This window comes from Gopherus flavomarginatus, chromosome 19 (assembly GCF_025201925.1).
Source record: "Gopherus flavomarginatus isolate rGopFla2 chromosome 19, rGopFla2.mat.asm, whole genome shotgun sequence".
Classification (NCBI taxonomy): Eukaryota; Metazoa; Chordata; order Testudines; family Testudinidae; genus Gopherus; species Gopherus flavomarginatus.
Window position 1 is genome coordinate 20,072,187 of NC_066635.1, and position 18,255 is coordinate 20,090,441.

The following is an 18,255-nucleotide window of genomic DNA, read 5'->3' on the forward strand; positions in this document are numbered from 1 at the left end:
TTATGACAACTGTAATGAAAAGATACTCGGTAACCTTTCACTCCAGCAACCAAAGGGCAAGTTGACACTGTCTTTCCACTGAAGCATACATCAACAGCTGGGGGAGATCATAACTTTAACTAGATGATTACATGAAAAGAAACCTTCATCTACAGGATTTTTTTAAGACTATAAAGGCTCTTAGAATCACAAAATTCAGTAATTTTGTCTCTTATCTAAGCTGACAAAATTTTCACACCAAATATAATTTTCCTTTACATGAAAAACTTGGTCTTGTAACTAGTAGAGGACAGGAACTCTCCTTTCCTCAGTGCCTCCACACATGCTCACTAATTCCCTTTTAAAAAGGACATTTTAATTTAGCTGCCCATTTATGAGACAGCCATTTAGCAAGAATTGGTAGGGAAGCAGTACCCCCTTTGAAAGGGGATGGATGGAACCTGGACACAGGCTAGGCTGGATAGAATTTTTACAGAATCAAAAAGACCAGAAACTACAGAATCCAAGGCTGCTGAGCATCTGCTTCCTAGGCTGTGAAGAGTAGATTTAGGGGAAGCATATTTCTTTCTCCAATATGGGCCCATCACGTAGAGAAGACCCAGGTTTCGGCACAAAGTGGATTGACAGGGTTAGGAGCAAACAGTCTCTTTCTTCCAGCAATATACTCTGGCAGAACAGGAAGAGGTTGGGCCACTACCACAGATCTGATTTCAGTGATGGTGCTGAGGCACTTCTCCTCCCTGCAGATGGCAATAGCATATTGCAGGCAGCACTGAAGCTAAAAGAAAGATAAGAGAATGTAGGTGGACCAACAGGGCCCACTCACTTGGCACTCCCATCTCTATCTAAGGTACTTATATGGCTCCCATTATCCTAGTACCTAAGAGCTTCACATTCTTCATTTTATTATTAAAAATATTATTTTACAGATGGAGAAATGAAGGACAGAGAGGCTAAGTGATTTGACCAAAATACCACAGGATTGCTGTTGTAGAGCAGGAATGGAACCTGGGTTTCTGCATGGCTCAAGCCAGTACTCTAACCACTGGACCATCCTTCCATCCAGGGGCAAAACCTGAGGCTGAGGAGGATAATAGAAAGGGAAGAATTTTGATTAAAGGAAAGGAGAAGACACAGCAAAGTATCACATAGGAAAGAAAAAAATATTAACAGGAAAAATTGATAGGGGCCTTACAGGAGGGAAAATACAAAACTGCAAAGATAAAAAATTAGAACAGAAGGAAATGCCTTGAAGATAAGGAGGGGTGAAAGGATAAAAGCCTTAAAAAGAGCAAATATTAACAAGAAAAATCAGGAGAAGAGAAGAAAAAGCAGTAAGGAGGAAAGGCAATGATGAAGAAAAGAAATGAGAGATAGTCAGCCAAACAGATCTCTGGCGTAACTCCACTAGGTTCAAAAAAATTTTTCTTTAATTTACAGAAAACATACAGCCAAATTATAATGCCCAGTAATGTACAAATTAAAATATTTGTCTACGGATATAAGGAAACAGGTGATATGACCACCATATATGAAGAAGGGGCCTGCAAACCCTGTTTGTGGATGGGAGGCAAATGTGGTAGCTCAGGAGTGGGGATGATACACAGTGGGAGATAAAATAACCTGTTTTGCTCAGAATAAAATGTTGAGGCTGCAGTTTTTAATGTTTCTATTTGTCTTTTGAACATGTTTGATGGGAAACAAATGGATGTGTTTGAGATTCCATAGTGCTGGTGAAGCTAAGGCATACTTTGACTTAATCCATTCTGACCCTAGTATAAGGCAGGTGAGTGGTAACTCTGGTTGAGAAGAAAAGTCTGTCTGACCGGGGGCAGCTGGGCCGCTGGCAGGGAGCTGTGCAAGGAGCTAAGAGCCCGGGCTCTCAGCCCTTCACTCTGCCCCTCCTCTTAAGTGAGTGGAAGTGCTCCTGGTGAAATCCGTATCACCGACAGAGGACGGTAGCATGGACACGAACTGCTGCAGTCATTACTGCGGTGCCTGTAAGTCGACCGTCACCTAACATAGGCTGATTAAAGTTTGTAGTGTAGACATGCTCATAGATAATACAAAGGGTTTTGGAGGACCCCAAGTTAACCCTCATCCACCACTGGATGAGACACTTTAAAAAGACTTTTTAAGTTTATGTTGAAAACGCTGAAGGGAAGTAAGGACCAAAATGATAACATAATACAAAGGGAACCTATTATGGCTCACCGTGAATTAATTGAAAGTTTTTTTGTTTTTGTTTTTTTAAATCTACTAAATATATTTGAACTTAAACTATTTATGCTAGGATCAAAAAGAGTTGCAAAATATTAAAAATCTTTTTTTAAAGTGCAACAACAAAATAGAATGCATACCAACAAATGATAGACTAAAAGATTCATACCATTGAACTGAACAATAAATTCAGTGGTTTCACTTTTTTTTTCTGTTTTTCCTTTGGTTTTCTGTAGAAGAGAGGGTTTAAAAGAGCTAGTCTTGGAACACAGTTTTTCAAGGCCATAAAATACTGAAACTGTTAACTCCACAGCAAGAGGGTCAAATTCTTTCAACCAAGTTTCCTTAAAAAAAAAAAGAAAAGAAATATTAAATGAATGAAACAAAAACAATTACTTTGCATCATTGTCACTGTGAGAATCCACTGCACGGCCCCAAACTCCATTCTGGGATGTACCTACTGGTTGAACCTCTCTAGTTCAGCACTCTCTGGACTGGCAACATCTGTGGTCCGGCATGATCTTAGTGTCAATGTCAATATAGTAAAGGTGGAATTGTTGCAGAAATTGGAAAAGTGCACATCGGTACATGCCTTGTGTGAGTTTTACAATGTAGGGTCATCTACAGTGTATGATTTGAAGAAGCAAAAGAATCAAATCCTTAATTTTTTTGCCAAAAGTTACAGTAAAAAAAAAGTATGAGTGTTCGTAAGACACTGAGGGAGCAGAAAAGCAGCGATTTAGATAGTACACTTAAACATTGGTTCAAGCTTCGTAGGAACAATAGTGTTAGCATTTCAGACAAAATAACGATGGCACAAGCAAAAACATTCCACAAAGAACTTAACCTGTAGCATGAGTGTGACTATTCCCAAGGATGGCTTCAAAAATTAAAAAACGGGCCCAGCATTAGTCTACATTGTGTGTGTGATGAAAAAAGAAGTGCAGATATGGAAGCTGCCGCTAGGTACGTTGATGAATTTGCACAGTTAGTTGCAAATGAGACGTTATCCCCAGAGCAGGTATACAATGCTGATGAAACTGCTCTCTATTGGCACTGTATGCCTAAAAAAATGTTGGCTACAGATGCAGAGGAGCCACCATCTGGTACGAAGGAGTTGAAGGACAGGGTAACTGTCCTTGGTTGTAGCAACGCAGCAGGTACACACAAATGCAAGCTCATGGTTATTGAAAAGAGTGTGAACCCAAGGGCATTCAAAAGGGTGAAAAATTCCCAGCGATATACCCTGGCAACAAAAAGGGATGGATAACGACAAAGCTACATCTCAAGTGGTTTGAGAAATATTTTGTACTGGAGGCAAGAGCCCATTGCACCTCAGTAGGTCTGGATCTGAAGTGCAAAATTGTGCTGATTCTTAACAATTGCTCTGCCCACCCTAAAGCAGAGTTGCTTGTCAAAGATAATGTGGTGGGACTGTATTTACCCCCAAACTGTACCTCACTGATTCAGCCTTGTGATTAGCGTATCTTACAATTCCTGAAGTGTATGTACAAGTTCAAGTTTATGCACCGATTGCTAGTATTACTTAATGATAAGAGTTTGACATTTAGGAAAAATTTAACCTCAATGATATGATTTGGACACTAGCCAGAGCCTGGGAAAGAGTAACTCCATCTAGTCTGAAGAATGGATGGCACAAATTGTGGCCAGTCTTAATGTATGAGGACAGTCCTGATGTCAATGATGAGTCCAATTTCACTGGATTTCAAGTGTCTGAAAACCAAAACATTGTTAGTGAATTAATGGAGTATGCCAGTGGTATGTCCCACCTTGTAGTGCTTGAGCTGGCCAAGGATTTGGGAGAGGAAAATTTACTAGACTGGATGGAAGGCAACAAAGATGCACCAATTGCTAATCAAATGACAGATGAAGAAATTGTGCAAATGGTACAGCAGGGAAAAACCAAAGATAACAAAGAAGCCAGTGATGGTGATGTAGATGATGATGAGGATGTCGCAGAAAAAATTTCTATCGATAAATGCATTCAGTTGGCAACAAATTTAATAGAAGGACTGGAGCAAAGACATTTCATTTCTGAGCAAGAAATCACACCTCTCTATATGATATGAGAAAAACTAATTAATGAAAAATCAAAATAAATGAGGCAAGCCAAGCTGGAAGATTGGTGAAAGGTAGCGTAGAGGAGCAGTGAGCAGCACTCTACAGTCGAAAATCCCGTTGCCTCCACTTCATCTACCCTGGATATACCTACAACAGAGACCCCAGATGTAACTCAAATGTAATTTGAGTTAGCCGTTACTGTCACATCACTTTGGAAGCGGAATTCAGGCATCATTTTAGGTAAGTAAATTATAGATTTACCTGTATTATTATCCATTTCTTTTTCATATTATTTTATGTTTTTTATGCTTTATCTAATTATTTCCTTATGCCAATACAGTAAAATTGTGTAACAACACTAACACTTTGTTATGAAAAGAGCCAGTGAGCCTTGGCTAGACGGCATTGCAAGCATTCTTCCATTTGTTCACCTCAGTGAGATAAAAATAAAAAGAGACCAACTTGCTACAATACTGTATAATTATTTTCAGAAAATGGTTCGACAAATTCTCTGGTTCGGCACTGGTCAGGTCCCAAGGGTGCCAGACTAGAGAGGTTCAACCTGTATAATTATTTTCAGAAAAATTACTCACTTTTCCAATTCATATGCCACCCACGCTCCTGCTGATTTTGTGGGAACTTGGGATGTGCACAGAATTAAGTGTTTATTAAAGAAGGGAAGCATTTTCTCAGGTTGTATGAAGGATTTGTCCAGCGGTAACTCCCATTAATATTGTTAGGGGCCAAAGTCTACTTACAGTTAAACTTCTGCAGTCCTCCTTTAGTCTGATCATTCAAATCAGTAATATATAAAGTTAGATCACTAGCCGGTATGAACTTGCACATTTTTATTGACTTTGAAGGAGAATTAACAGTCTGGGGATCTGGCCATAAATATTTGTTATGTGGTTTGGCATTTCAGATCCATGGAAATCAGAGAAGATGCGATCTTAAAATGCAAACAAGAAATAATACCCACTCTATTGGGTTATGCAATCATTGCTTAATTCAGTACTATATTTATTCGATTTACCCATTTTTCTAATTTATTCTTTTTTGTGCTTGTACACTGTTGTGCTCATAATCCTGTTAAAGTTTATTATATGCTGGGCCAATTCCTCCAGTTGTGGAAAGGCTTTGTAATAAAGTAACAGACATCTGCTAAACCAAACTCTTTTCCAAAAGAAATGAAAGATTCCAAAATGCTAGAAAAACAGAATTTAGTACATTGTCACTGGACTAAAAATAATGAGTAAATATTGACTTTTGTTATGGTGAAAAACAAACTTTATTGACCAGAGAGGTAAATATTGACTTAGAGTGAAGCAAATATACAATGTACTCACGTTAATGGATCAAATCCTTTTCAGTATGGCAAAAGAAGATTTGGCCCAATATATGTTTTATTACTTATTTTCTGAGAGTCTTCATCAGAACATCTGGAAAATCTCTCCATAATGGTAATGCATTTCAATGAGGTAACAGTTTTTCCTTAGAAGCTAAAAGACAGATGCACTCAAGAGGATCAAAAAAAAAATTATCCTCCTGTGAGGTGAAATAATAGCTTTCAATTAATTTTCTTCAGCCAGTCATAGCATATTTATTTGCATAAGTGGTCTAACTGGATAACTGGAAAAGACTTCAATTTTATTAACTTCTGAAGAGGTAAACAATAGAAATTTACTGAGTCTTCACCTGACAATTTTCAACCAATCACAATCTCTAAGGTTTTACTTATGTCTGTAACATTAATTAATAATAGAGTTCTCTTTATCTGTTGATTTTTTTAGGTCTCTATTCAGTCAAAAAACATTCTTGATGACCAATAGTCTCAATAAAAAGAGCACTAAACCATTTTCTTTTGTAAAGTAAAGATTATCACATCCCTGTCAGTACATACAAGGGATAATTCAGTTACCACTTACAATGTGTGATATATCAACCTGTGGTACTGGTAAAACTAGCTTCAGTAAAACATCCTTCACTTCAACTTGCAAGAGGTCCTGGAAGCCAAGCGAAACCTTTCCAGCTATCAAAACAAATTACACCAAAGGTAATTAGCCAATGTAATGTTTAAATAATTTGATCCATCATTATAAATTAGGTTAATCAGAGTCTTTGGTGGCTTCTGAGCCCAAAGAGAAGTATATTACACTTTTACCTATTAAATTAAAGAACAAAAATTGCTTTCTTCTTGCTGTAAGGAAAATCACAAAGGTTGAATTACAAAGTATCAATTATAGTAGATCAAATATAATTCATTAAGTAACATTTCTAAGTCTCAGATACTGAAAGATACAATATCATTTTACAACCACAGAATGGATTCTAGCTGCAGGGTGAAAAGTTTAGATTTTGGGTAATGTCTATCTTACACAGAAGAACTTATATGAATTCCATAAACAGAGCAGTCCAATCTTTTCATACACAAGTTTTGGTCACGATTAAGGCCTGATCCAAGATCCATTAACATCAGTGGAACACTTTCCATTAACTCTAATAGCTACTAGATTAGGCTGAGAACCCTGTGTCCGTGTGTATCAAAAGATAGAATTTCGCTCTGTCTATGAGTTCTTTCCTTGTTTAATGGTTCTGACTTGTAAAATGTAAGGGTTTACAGAATCAGGCCCTTACACAGACGGGAAGAATTTTTGTTATTGAAAAACTTGAAAGAAAAATTGTACTGTAGATTCATCCACATTTTTTTAAAACATGCTCACTAGAGAACTCTAATATCTTATATAGCGTACTGTCATTATGATACATCATCTGTATATCTGTATACATATATACCTTTGTTTGCATCTCCCATAGCAGCAATTAACCCACCACTCCCAAATGTCTCCTTGCCAGCTTCACATACTAGAAATAACTATTTTAACAGCTACTATCAGTGTTACTATGCAACTATAAGAAAATACCAGTTCAGACCACTACTTTATTCTAGGAACCACCTACAGATCATAGAAGTCCCTCTTTCCTGTAGAGGGACACAGAAGATGAGCACCCTCCTGTGCAGTGAGCAGAAATTACAACTATTTTCATCTGTTCAGGGAGCCAAAGACTCAAGGGTCTGATTCTCCTCTCACACCAGTTTTACACCAGTGTAATCCCACTGATTTTAATAGAATTACTTCTGATTTATACTGTTTTAAGTAAAAGGATGATGAGATGGAAGATTTTTCATACTGGAGCATATAGTGAGATGGCAAGATTACTTAACATTTCACAGAACTGGATAAAGATTTTGCATTTTAAACAAATGCAAACATCTGGCTTGACTTCAACAAGAGCTTTGCCTGATATGACCCACAGGATCAAGCTCTAGAGATTAAATCTGGCCCCACTACTGTCAATGGGAGTTTTGCCTTTGATGTCAATGGGACCAGAATTTCACCCAACACGTTTATCAGTCTTAAACACAAAATATAACCAAAAATTTCAAAAGTGGCCACTGGGTTCAGGTCCCTCAATTATGGGAGCCTTGGACCAGTTTTCAGACGTGCTGAGCCCTCACACCTCAAATTGAAATCAATGGAAGCTGTGGGTGCTCAGCAACTTAAAAAAGTCAGTACTTAGTTGTGAGAAGGCCTGAATACAGAAATTAAAGCATCCAAAATTAGAAGCCATTGTAGAAAATCTGCCCTTCTCGGCAAAATTTTAAAATCTGCAAAATTCAGAATTTTCAGTGTAAATTTGTTTTTGAGGAAATCTTCTATTTACATGGAACATTATTTTCTTAGGAATAAAACAAAAGAGAAATCTGAAGAATATTCAGGACCATTCTAGTCTTCTGCAAACTTTTACATGAAAACAAGTTTAAACCACAATAGCTGACTGTCTTTTCCACATCTTTTCCTTCACATTTCACTAAAATGCATGCTACTTTTCCAGTTTTAAAGAAGAATAATTCCTTCTATGCATTCCTTTGAAAAATGCATATATTGCAAAATTCCAGCATTTATTGGTAGGAACACTATAACAAAGATTAAGGACTTAATCCTGTAATCTGATTGGCACAGGCGAACCCCTGTGGGGAGCATCATCAGGATGTAGGATTGGGGCCTAAGAGACTTTCTTCTAATATTTTTGGCGAGAACAGAAGGTTTAAATAAACTTTTAGAAGTAAGCTGTGCTTTTCATTATATTTGAAATCTTGCCTATGATACAAAAGTTATTAGGTACCAAAGGCATGCTCAAATAATAGCCTGAACACAAACAGCTACATACCTTCCATTGAACTGAGCCTTGGAGACAGATCAGCAAGCGGCCTGCACATATAAACATTCATAATTTAATTCTCTACTTTCAGTGAACATAGCAATAAGCAACAATCTGAATTAAATTCTCATTTGAAATACTTTTGCTCATTAAAGTATTTTGTTGACTGCTATAAAAAGAAACAAAGCAGCCCAACTATCTATCTATATTAAAAATGTTTCCACATACCATATAGAAGCCATTTCTAGATACAAAATATTCATTATAAAATTAAAGATTTAGTATTACCCTCCCTAATTTATGAGTCAAATGAGATACTGTTTCATAAAATCCTTCAATGTCCAAATGTTATGAGGAAGATTCCATGACTGAAGAAATGTAGGAAGGAGTAACACAGCAGGGGATAGGTCAACATTATAATATGCACTGTTCCTCTGAAATATGTGAGTATGTCCACATGAATCTGACAGTGCTCTTAGGTTCATGTCTACACTACCACTCATGTTGGCATGAAAAAAACACACACCCCTGAACAACATAAGTTTCACTGGCTTAAGTACTAGTATGCACAGCACTCCATCAGCGGGAGCTTCTCCCACTGACATAGCTATCGCCACTCATTGGAGATGGTTTAATTATGTCAACAAGAGAGTTCTCTCCCACCGGCATGGAGTGGCTACGCAAGAAATCTTACAGTGGCACAGCTGCATTGGTACAGCTGTGCTGCCTGCTGTAAGGTTTCAAGTGTAGATATAGCCTTAGGACAGCACCTGAAAGCAACACTGCCAAGAATAAAAACACAGCATCAAGACTATGACTGCCCGATATTGTGATAACAAGGTAGGGATGACATGCAAACCTGCAAGTCTCACTGCTTCAGAGGGCCTGAGCATTTTTTGAGCGCTTGAGAGTGTATCTGTGTTAGTTGTCTCTAAGTTTATGTTTTGTTTTCTTTCCAGTAGGTCAGACATGTCCCAGACGGAATGCAGAGGATACTCCCTCCTTTAACTTTTCTTCCCCTATTAAGGCATGCATTCTAGCTGCAAATCTCCAGTCAAGATAGTCTGGATGACGTTCCTTTTGAAGGCTATCAATAATGTCCATAAAATTAGGTAAGAGAAGCCTCCTTCTCACCCATCCCCAACACACAGAGGTTTGCTCTACCTTTACACAGTGCATGCAGTTTCCTTTGATCTGTGGTGTAAGAAAACAGCTTTCTTGTTTGGTGGTTCAGAGTGCTGATGCTAGGCTATTTTATCTACCTAGGCACTTAGATACTCACAGCAGTATGTGCCTTCAGCTACAATTAACTTTTATCTGCAACAGGAATATTACCAAGTCTACTGAATAGATATGGCAGGTTAACAAACTAGGCCTCAGTTCAGCAATGTAATTAAGCACTTGCCTAACTTTAAACACATGATTAGTTCAACTGAATACAAAAGAACAACATGTTTGCTTAAAATAAAGCATGTGCTTTAAGTACATTGCTGAATTGGGGCCCTACCAGGCAGCCTACAAAGTGTTCAATACAGTTTTACAAAGGTTTGTTGTTTTGTTTTTTTAAGGCAGCCCTTTAATTTCAGCAGCATGTATCTGCTTGTCTATCTACAGATACATCCTTGTATCTGTAAAGCAAGGGAAGTTCTTGACCTTTGATTTTGTCTGCTAAGCCCAGGGATGTCAAATGGTAAACCACCTTGCTGAAGATGAATCCAGGCCCTTTGAATATCAGCTGTAAGAAGATGACAACCATAGAACAAAAACACCTGGGAAAAAAATTGAATTTTCACTACTATACATGAAACAGATCTGTTAATATTTTATGGATTCTGAGATGGTTTCCTGGCAGGAAGTAAAGTTGTGTTTTTTGCTGTTAAAAATATGTTTTAAGTATGCACTATAATCACAGAAAACTGCCTTGACTTTACTTCCTATGCTCATTATTTTGCTTACAGCCTAAACTGCACTCATTCAAAAAGACTATTTTTGTTTTCCAATAAAAACTCAACAATTCCCATTTACTCTAGTAATTTCTTCATTTTTAGTAGGAATTTCAAGATTTTTACCTTTTAAAGGGGTGCTTAATTAGCTATAGACCTAAAAATTTAGGTTTTGTTTTTAAAAAACCAAACAAATCAAAATAGAGGCCCAAATCTCAGCTGAACCTTTTACACTAGTCTCACAATCCCTTAGAGTTGGTGTAAATGTAATTTGACTTCAGTAGGACTGAAACATAAGCTTAAGTGCTTTGCTCATTAGGGATGGATTTAAGTATGTGTTTAAAGCTGAACATGTGCTTAAGTGCTTTGAATTAGGGCCTTAATGAGAAACATTTTGGTGCAACCCATAATGCAATTGCTGATGCTAACGAATATTGCAGGGTGTATTCTCCACGTTCTGTAGATGCAGTACTTCCATTAATGTTAAATGGAAATTTAGCATATAATTCAAGGGAAGTATTGACACCCCCAGGCCTGGACTAATACACTTTAGACAAAATTTAGTTCTCAGTTATGGCTTATGCAGCCCCACTGAAGTCAATAAGGTTGCATAGGTGAAACGGAACACAATTTTGCCCATAATTTACTCGCAAATCTCAAAAAATTATATAAATAAAAATGTGCTTCACAATAAGGGAACTCCAATGGAATTTTCTGCTCTGAAGGAACAAAATGTTCTTGAAAAACTATTTTAAAAAATCTTTAAATAAAAACACTAAATCTTTGGTGATTATTTTTATCAACAGAACAGATAATTAGTTGAAAGGTAACATGAAGCATTATACGTACCTCTCTTATAGCTGGATAATCATTGGCAGCCATTAGTGAATCCTTTAATAGCATAAGGATTGAGAGACAGAAATTCTCCATCACCTTTTGATTCCAATCTTGCATGTACAATTGATCCCAAATCAAGAACACTGCAGGAAAATCCAGTATACTCACAAAGCCCTACACAAAATTATGAAATGTATTGTATTAAAAATATCTTAGGCAATTTCTAATTTATAAAAACACCACCAAATCTTTCTCTTTCTACTCACACAGGTAAGTGTACGGTTTAACACTTTGTTAATGATACCCAGAAACAAGCTTCAGATTGTTAGGGTAGGTGGGCAGTGTTTGACAGAAAAAACAGTGTTTGTCCAAAATGTAGCACAATGGGGTCCTGGTCCACAACTCAGGCTCTTAGATGCTATGGTAACATACATAAAAATAATAACAACTACTACTGCAGGTGCAATCAGTGTTACTGAAAGGAGACTTTCACCACTAGTTTTTTTTAACTGGATTATCAACTTCTGTAAATTATCATTGGTCTACTGAAGTCAGAGAAACTGTATGCATTTATATTAGATGAGTATCTGGTCCTTCAGTTTTAATTTAAAGTGGCTCATATCTTAATATTTATTCCTTTGACTTGTTTGTGGCTTTACTAGTAGCTGAAGAATATAAACTTTAATTTAATATTCTAGCTGTAGTTGTAATAAACAACCCAAGATTTTGTTTCCTCACTATAAAGGTTAAAGTCTAATAAAAATAATGTAGGTAAACCACTGCTTACAGCTGCTCTTGAGCAGATATATATTTATATAATGTGGAGAAGAAACCAAAACAGGGGACTTGTTTTTTAAAGAAAACGTGTCATATGACTTAGGTTCCAAATTTTAAAGACTATAGCAAATCTGTTAATAATAGGAAGAAAGAAATCTTTACAAAATTAGAAAGCAAAATATTATTTTCCATTTTTCTATTGTTTCTTTTTTATCTTTCTATTACACTATTTTTCCATAGTGGAAAAATACATTCATTTAGTATATTAAAATATTTTGGTTTTGTAAAACCAGAACAAACAGTGGACCTGATTCTTTTCTCACTAACACCAGTTTAACTCTATCTGGTTTGATAGTCACTTCTAATTTACAACAGTGTAAGAGAGACAAGAATCAATCTCCACATTTTTTTTAATTCATTCACATAGATTAGGATATCTTACTTCACTCATCCACTTTCTGAGGAAAATGACTGGGCTTGCCAGTAATTCCTTGGTTAGATGTTTGTTTTGCTCAGATCTGTCTGTGGCGGTGTAGAGTTCTTGAGCTTTCTCTCTTTCTCGAACTATCAACTCCACCAGGAAATCCTGCAAAGAGAAAAAAAGAGAGTATATTAGATGGGATATGTTATAATATGGAAAAATCAGAAACATTATCCCTGAAGATAAAAAGCTATGTATATTTCAAGATTATTTAATAATTTTACTAAATCATATTTAAAAGTATAACTTTATTCCATATACTGACTTTTACTACAGCAAACATTTTATTTTAAACTTCTGCAAGTAGTATAAATATAAAAGACTCTATAGCTTAAAAAAATCAATATACTTTTAGGTCAACTGCACAATTCTTTCTGAAACACTGCTGAAGATGAGTGAAGAATTCAGTATCCTCTCTCTCCAGAAGGCTCATCATCCACTCAGCCATTGCAAAGATCTCTGTCCATGATGGGAATAAGTTTTGATGTAGGAAATGTAGGTACATAGCCAATTCATAGGGATGTTCAGCTAAAAATTAAGATATCGATTAGTTTATAGAATAGTGAAAATATATTTGTCAAAGCCCTGAGGATTCTTGATCAACTCCTAAGAAAAATGATACAGGTCTACAGCAATTTTATGTGATCTAATTTAGTTACCTGTAGGCATTATTTGCTTCAATGCCATTTGCAAAGGAAAAAGCCAATAGATTAAGTAGGGTTCATATGTGCCATTGAAAACATAGAGGACATTTAGGGTTTTGCTGGTCTCTGAAATCATTTGTTCATTTGTGGCAAAAAAAATGCATGCAGGGTGTCTTTTCATATTTCTGTTGGGTGGAAGGAAAGAAACATGTTAAATATTTTTAAATAAAACAATGTTTTTGAGAAATAAAATAAATTAAGTAAATGCAATTTCATTTTGATATTTATTTCAGTCAGAATATACAAGCTCTAACCATTAAAGAATTGGATTCAGCTGTGTTGATATTAACTTTGTGTGATGTAAACCTAGGGTTTAAATACTAAAAAAAGAAGGTCACAGCTTTACAGCCTTCAACAGCTCTAGAAGAAGGAAGTTATTCTTTGGAGAAAGCAATGGGTGGATACCAGACTGGAAGAAATCTTTACCATCACAAGAATATGGTAGATTAATTCAGTGGTTTTCAACATTTTTTTCATTTGCGGACCCTGAGAAAATTTCAAATGGCAGTGCAGAACCCTTTGGAAATCTTAGGCATAGTCTGCAGTCCCCCAGAGATCTGCAGACCACAGGTTGAAAACCACTGGTCTCATTAAGTGCATGCACAGTGTCGTCATCTGTTTGGGCTGTGCCTGAGCTGTCACCTAGTGGCGTGATAGTTTAACTTCCTGTTCATTGAATCACCGAATATTTCTTTTCACAATAAACCTTTGAAATAGTCATGCATATTTTCTCTTCTTTCTTTATCCTCTTGCGCTCTCAGGTGCATAATAGGATGACAACCAGTTTCTGCCATTTACTTCAGTAATGTGATGGTCTGTTCAGGCTTCTCAGTGTCATGCTGATGGATATGGCTTCTTTTGATACTGTTAGGGATAAAAGCTTCTCTAGATTTCTCTCTTTCTCTCTTCCATATTATCACTTGATATGGAAATTGTGTTGGTGGCCTCCTTAAAGCATGTCCTAAATAAGTCCATCCTCATTTAATTTCCAGACTTGCTCTACTTGGAATTCTGATGTTGCAAGATACTCTTTTCAATGCAGTGGTACGTGTATTTTTTTTATAGCTACATCTTTGGCATGCCTCGATCTTAGCAATGAATTTTGTTGTAGATTTCAATGACTCTGGTCCATAAAGGCAGACAGACATGATGGAAGTGTTAAAAATAGTTTTGTGTCAGTGCCAATCATGCAACTAACTATTCCAAAACTTTTCAAGTTTATTGAAGTTGTTTGCTGCTTTTCATATTCGTTGCTTGACATCTAGCATAGTGTCATCATCATTGCACATTTAACTCCATAGATTAATAAAATTACTTTTCTTCTAGTGTTCCTTTGTCCACACTAATGGTAATTTCTGAGACACTGATAGCCATATTTCTCTTCCCCTTGTTGATGAACAAACCAACTTGTGCTGCATTTGCCAAAAGCTAGGTCTTCTCTTCCATTAAGTGAATTGCTGAACTAAGTAGGACAATGTAAATCAGCCAAAAAGGAGGTAATCCAATTGTGTTTTATCATTTGTCCAGAAAATTCCTTGGTTGCCTTCTGTGGTTACTTTCCTCAATGAGCAGTGCAAACAATAGTGGGGACATAATACACCCTCACCTTATTCCAGTTGTCACTGAATTGGCTGATACTGTCACCATCTCTGACTGCACAGTCAGCATTATCATATAGATCCTTGATTAGTCTAATTATTTTTGCTGGTATTTTGTAGTGTGCCACAATTTGCCAGACTGTCTCTGTGTATGCTGTCAAAAGCCTTCTGAAAATCTATAAAATTTATCACAAGAGGTGCTTACTACTCCACACTTGTTCCATAATATGTCTAACAACAACAATATGGCCTGCACATGATCTCAGTGGTCTAAGACCTACTTGGTTCTCTCTAAGATCAAAAGTCTATTTGTTTCTTGATATGTTACCGGATGTTACTGCACATGGCTTTCCCAGGCACCGAGACTAATGTGATTTCTCTCCAGTTACTGCAGGTGGGACAGTCATCCTTCTTTGGCAATTTTATGATAAGGCCTCTCTTACACTGGGTTGGGTTATTTTCTTTATTCCATATTCTATCCAAAAACACAAGGAAAGTCTGGAGGGCTGTTTCATCACTTGCTCTGGGCATCTGTCCAGTAAAATTATCCTCTCCATTTTTTTAGTTTACCGATGGCTTTTCTAACTTCTTAATTTGTAAGATCTCCTAAATCAATATCAAGCTCTAGTGGTAGGTCATCATCACACATTTCTAGTAGTTTGTTTGAGCATGGTCTGTTTAGAACAGCCTGAAAATGTTCTGCCCATCTTTTCTGTTGTTCTTCTGTACTAAAAGTCTTTCCATCTGCATCTTTAATAGGGCCTCCGGTACTTCTAAAGGTTCCTATTAGCTATTTGATTGGCTACCTCTTCAGACTCTTAACATCTTCTATCAATATATGCCCTTTTATCTCTTCCAGTATTCTTTTTAACCTCTCTGTCTAGAGCACTGTATTCTTGTTGCCACTTGCTTGCCTCTTCACATGACTTAGCATTCATGAGATTTTGCTTTACATTTCTTCTCTTTTCCATAGCTGCCAAGTAGTATTGCTAATCTATTCTTTCTTTTTAGATTTCATTGTTATTAGAACTGTCTTTGAACTTTCTAGATAGTACTCTCTGATATTTTCCCATAGAGTATCGATGTCTTGGGTTTCTTCATCTAACTCCATTAGACTACTGAAACTGTTCTTCAGTTCAAGCTGAAAAGCACTTTTTGTATTTGGGTCTTAACTGTGCACTGCTGATGCACAGTTGTCTTTTAACCCTCTTCATCCTCTTTAATTTGATCTTCAATTTAGCAACACAAAGGTTATTGTCAATGTGCCCACATCTGCTCCCCTGCAAACATGTACATCTGCCAACAAACTGTGAAACATTCTTAAAACGTAGAAGTGATTTATCTGGCTCTTTGTAGCGGCATATGGGGAGTTCTATGTCACTTAATGGATTTCTTTATGAGGAAATATTGTTCCACCTATCACTAGTTTGTTCATGCTGCAAATTACTTATAAAATAAAATTGATGTTTGGTTTTATTGTGAGTTATAGATCAATTAATTATTTAATGGCACTATAAACAGTATGCTTCTCTCTACTGTAAGAATCACTTTCAAGTGTGCAAAGAAGACAAAGTTTACTTCATCTTGTGGACTGGCTGAAATCATACTATGGTGTTTGCAATGATATTCCAGAATCCAGTAACCAACCAAAGGAGCCAACTAGGAGAACATTACCAAAATGATTACCAATTAAGGATAGAAGAAGAAAAACATAGAAGTCACCTGATAAACATCAGCAATGAGTGGTATAAGGATGAATGACTTATTTGGAAATATGCAACAGAATGGTAGTATTGCTATGACCAAATGAATATGGTTTTAATCACTATTACATAGGGCAAATATTCATTATGAAGTGCTCAGGACAAGGACTAGGAAAATATAGAATAAACAGTTAGCATGGCAGGTTTTACATTTTCTGACTAACCTCCACAACTGCATTTTCAATAAGGACTGAAATTGGTGATCGGGTGGCACTTCTAATTTTCAGTTTGGCAATTTGGTGCTCCGCTGTTCGTCCAAACTTCACTCTAGTTTCTCTCTCGAGAATTCTGAGAAGATGAAGCACTGATTAATTTCCCTGATTACATATAATTTTCAAAAGCTTGTTATGAACTGAGATGAATTGACATAAAAATACCTGGTACCTAAATGTATCCAAAATACTCACTCTACACATCAGCATTCAAACACAATGCAGACTACTATATTTTTATGCAATAGTTCCAGAAATGCCCATTCATGATGCCAGTGAGCCATTCTAGAACATGCCACTTTCACAGCGAATTCAAACTTTCTGGAAATGATGGAGGGTGGTGAAGAAACAATCATACACAAAGGGCCAGATCCTCAGTTGGCATAAACAGACATATCAAATTACAAGAACTGAATCTGGCCCACAGCAAGTATCTGCTCAGGCTCTGCTGGATGCACATAAGTTTCATTCAAGTCAATGAGAAATGCATGTGCCTAACCAGGGACAAAATTCAGCCCTACATTTGGAAATCATGAAAGCATGTAATTACTAGACTTTTCCACAGGCCTCCAAAAAAACTTCATCTTCAAAGATATCAGTACTTTATCAGATCAGAATCCACTTTTCTGCATTGATTCTTCACTGAACAACAGGGTCAAGTTCAAGGTCTATGAAATGATAGTCAAAGCCCTCCATGAGATTGGCCCTACCTTCCTGAGATAGCACCACTCCATTCATGATTATGACCTCCCAGAACATCTGTGTTCTGCAGAAAAATTAAACTGACAATCAACTGGGAGTGGCTCATGTACTCACGAGAGAGAACTTTGAGTTGAGTTGGACCTATGAATTTCTTTCTGTCAAGGGATAAGAAAGATCACTGATCTCACAGCTTTTAGAACAGAATCAAAATATTCAACTGTTTTTCCCTCAGTAATTTACGCGTGCGCACACGCGCGCACACACGCACACACACACAAAACCCACAAACAAAAACATTTATAAAATAATCAAATTATTTCCTTAGATGATGGGAAAGAAGAAACAGAGAAAAAGACTTATTTTTAAATACTTGGGAGGTACTGAAAGTAGACCTGGATAGAAATTTTCCAACAGAACATTTTTCTATTGGAAAATGCCAATTAAACAACATTGAAATGTTCTGCAGAAATGTGATGATTTTGACAAAATTCTGATGGAAATCAGGCAGGTTTTGACACTTGCCTGGTTTCCTGCCAGTTCACCTGCCCAGATCCTCAGCAGCCCTCTGTGCACTCAGTTTTGGGAGCAAGGCAGAGAGGAGGTTGAAGAGATCGGTGGGGTAAGCAGATCTACCACCGAGCCAGTTATCAGCTGTTGCCAGAAGGGGCGCTTCTTTACATGCAGAGCCAGAGGCAGAGGCCAAGGCTGCTCCAGA

The 18,255-nt window shown here is 36.8% G+C and overlaps 1 protein-coding gene across 1 annotated transcript in view; it reads right to left on the reverse strand.

The window, feature by feature from the left end:
- The window catches only part of LOC127037293 (uncharacterized), a 120,639-nt gene that overhangs the window by 15,744 nt on the left and 86,640 nt on the right, over positions 1–18,255 (reverse strand). The window contains exons 3-12 of the mRNA XM_050928808.1: positions 16,791–16,914; positions 13,221–13,390; positions 12,911–13,089; positions 12,523–12,666; positions 11,316–11,477; positions 10,177–10,292; positions 8,533–8,573; positions 6,464–6,499; positions 6,228–6,331; positions 2,390–2,564 (exon numbers count right to left, since the gene is read on the reverse strand). Coding sequence (XP_050784765.1) covers positions 2,390–2,564; positions 6,228–6,331; positions 6,464–6,499; positions 8,533–8,573; positions 10,177–10,292; positions 11,316–11,477; positions 12,523–12,666; positions 12,911–13,089; positions 13,221–13,390; positions 16,791–16,804 — 1,141 coding nt within the window. The 5' untranslated portion in view covers positions 16,805–16,914. The remainder of the gene's footprint in view (positions 1–2,389; positions 2,565–6,227; positions 6,332–6,463; positions 6,500–8,532; positions 8,574–10,176; positions 10,293–11,315; positions 11,478–12,522; positions 12,667–12,910; positions 13,090–13,220; positions 13,391–16,790; positions 16,915–18,255) is intronic.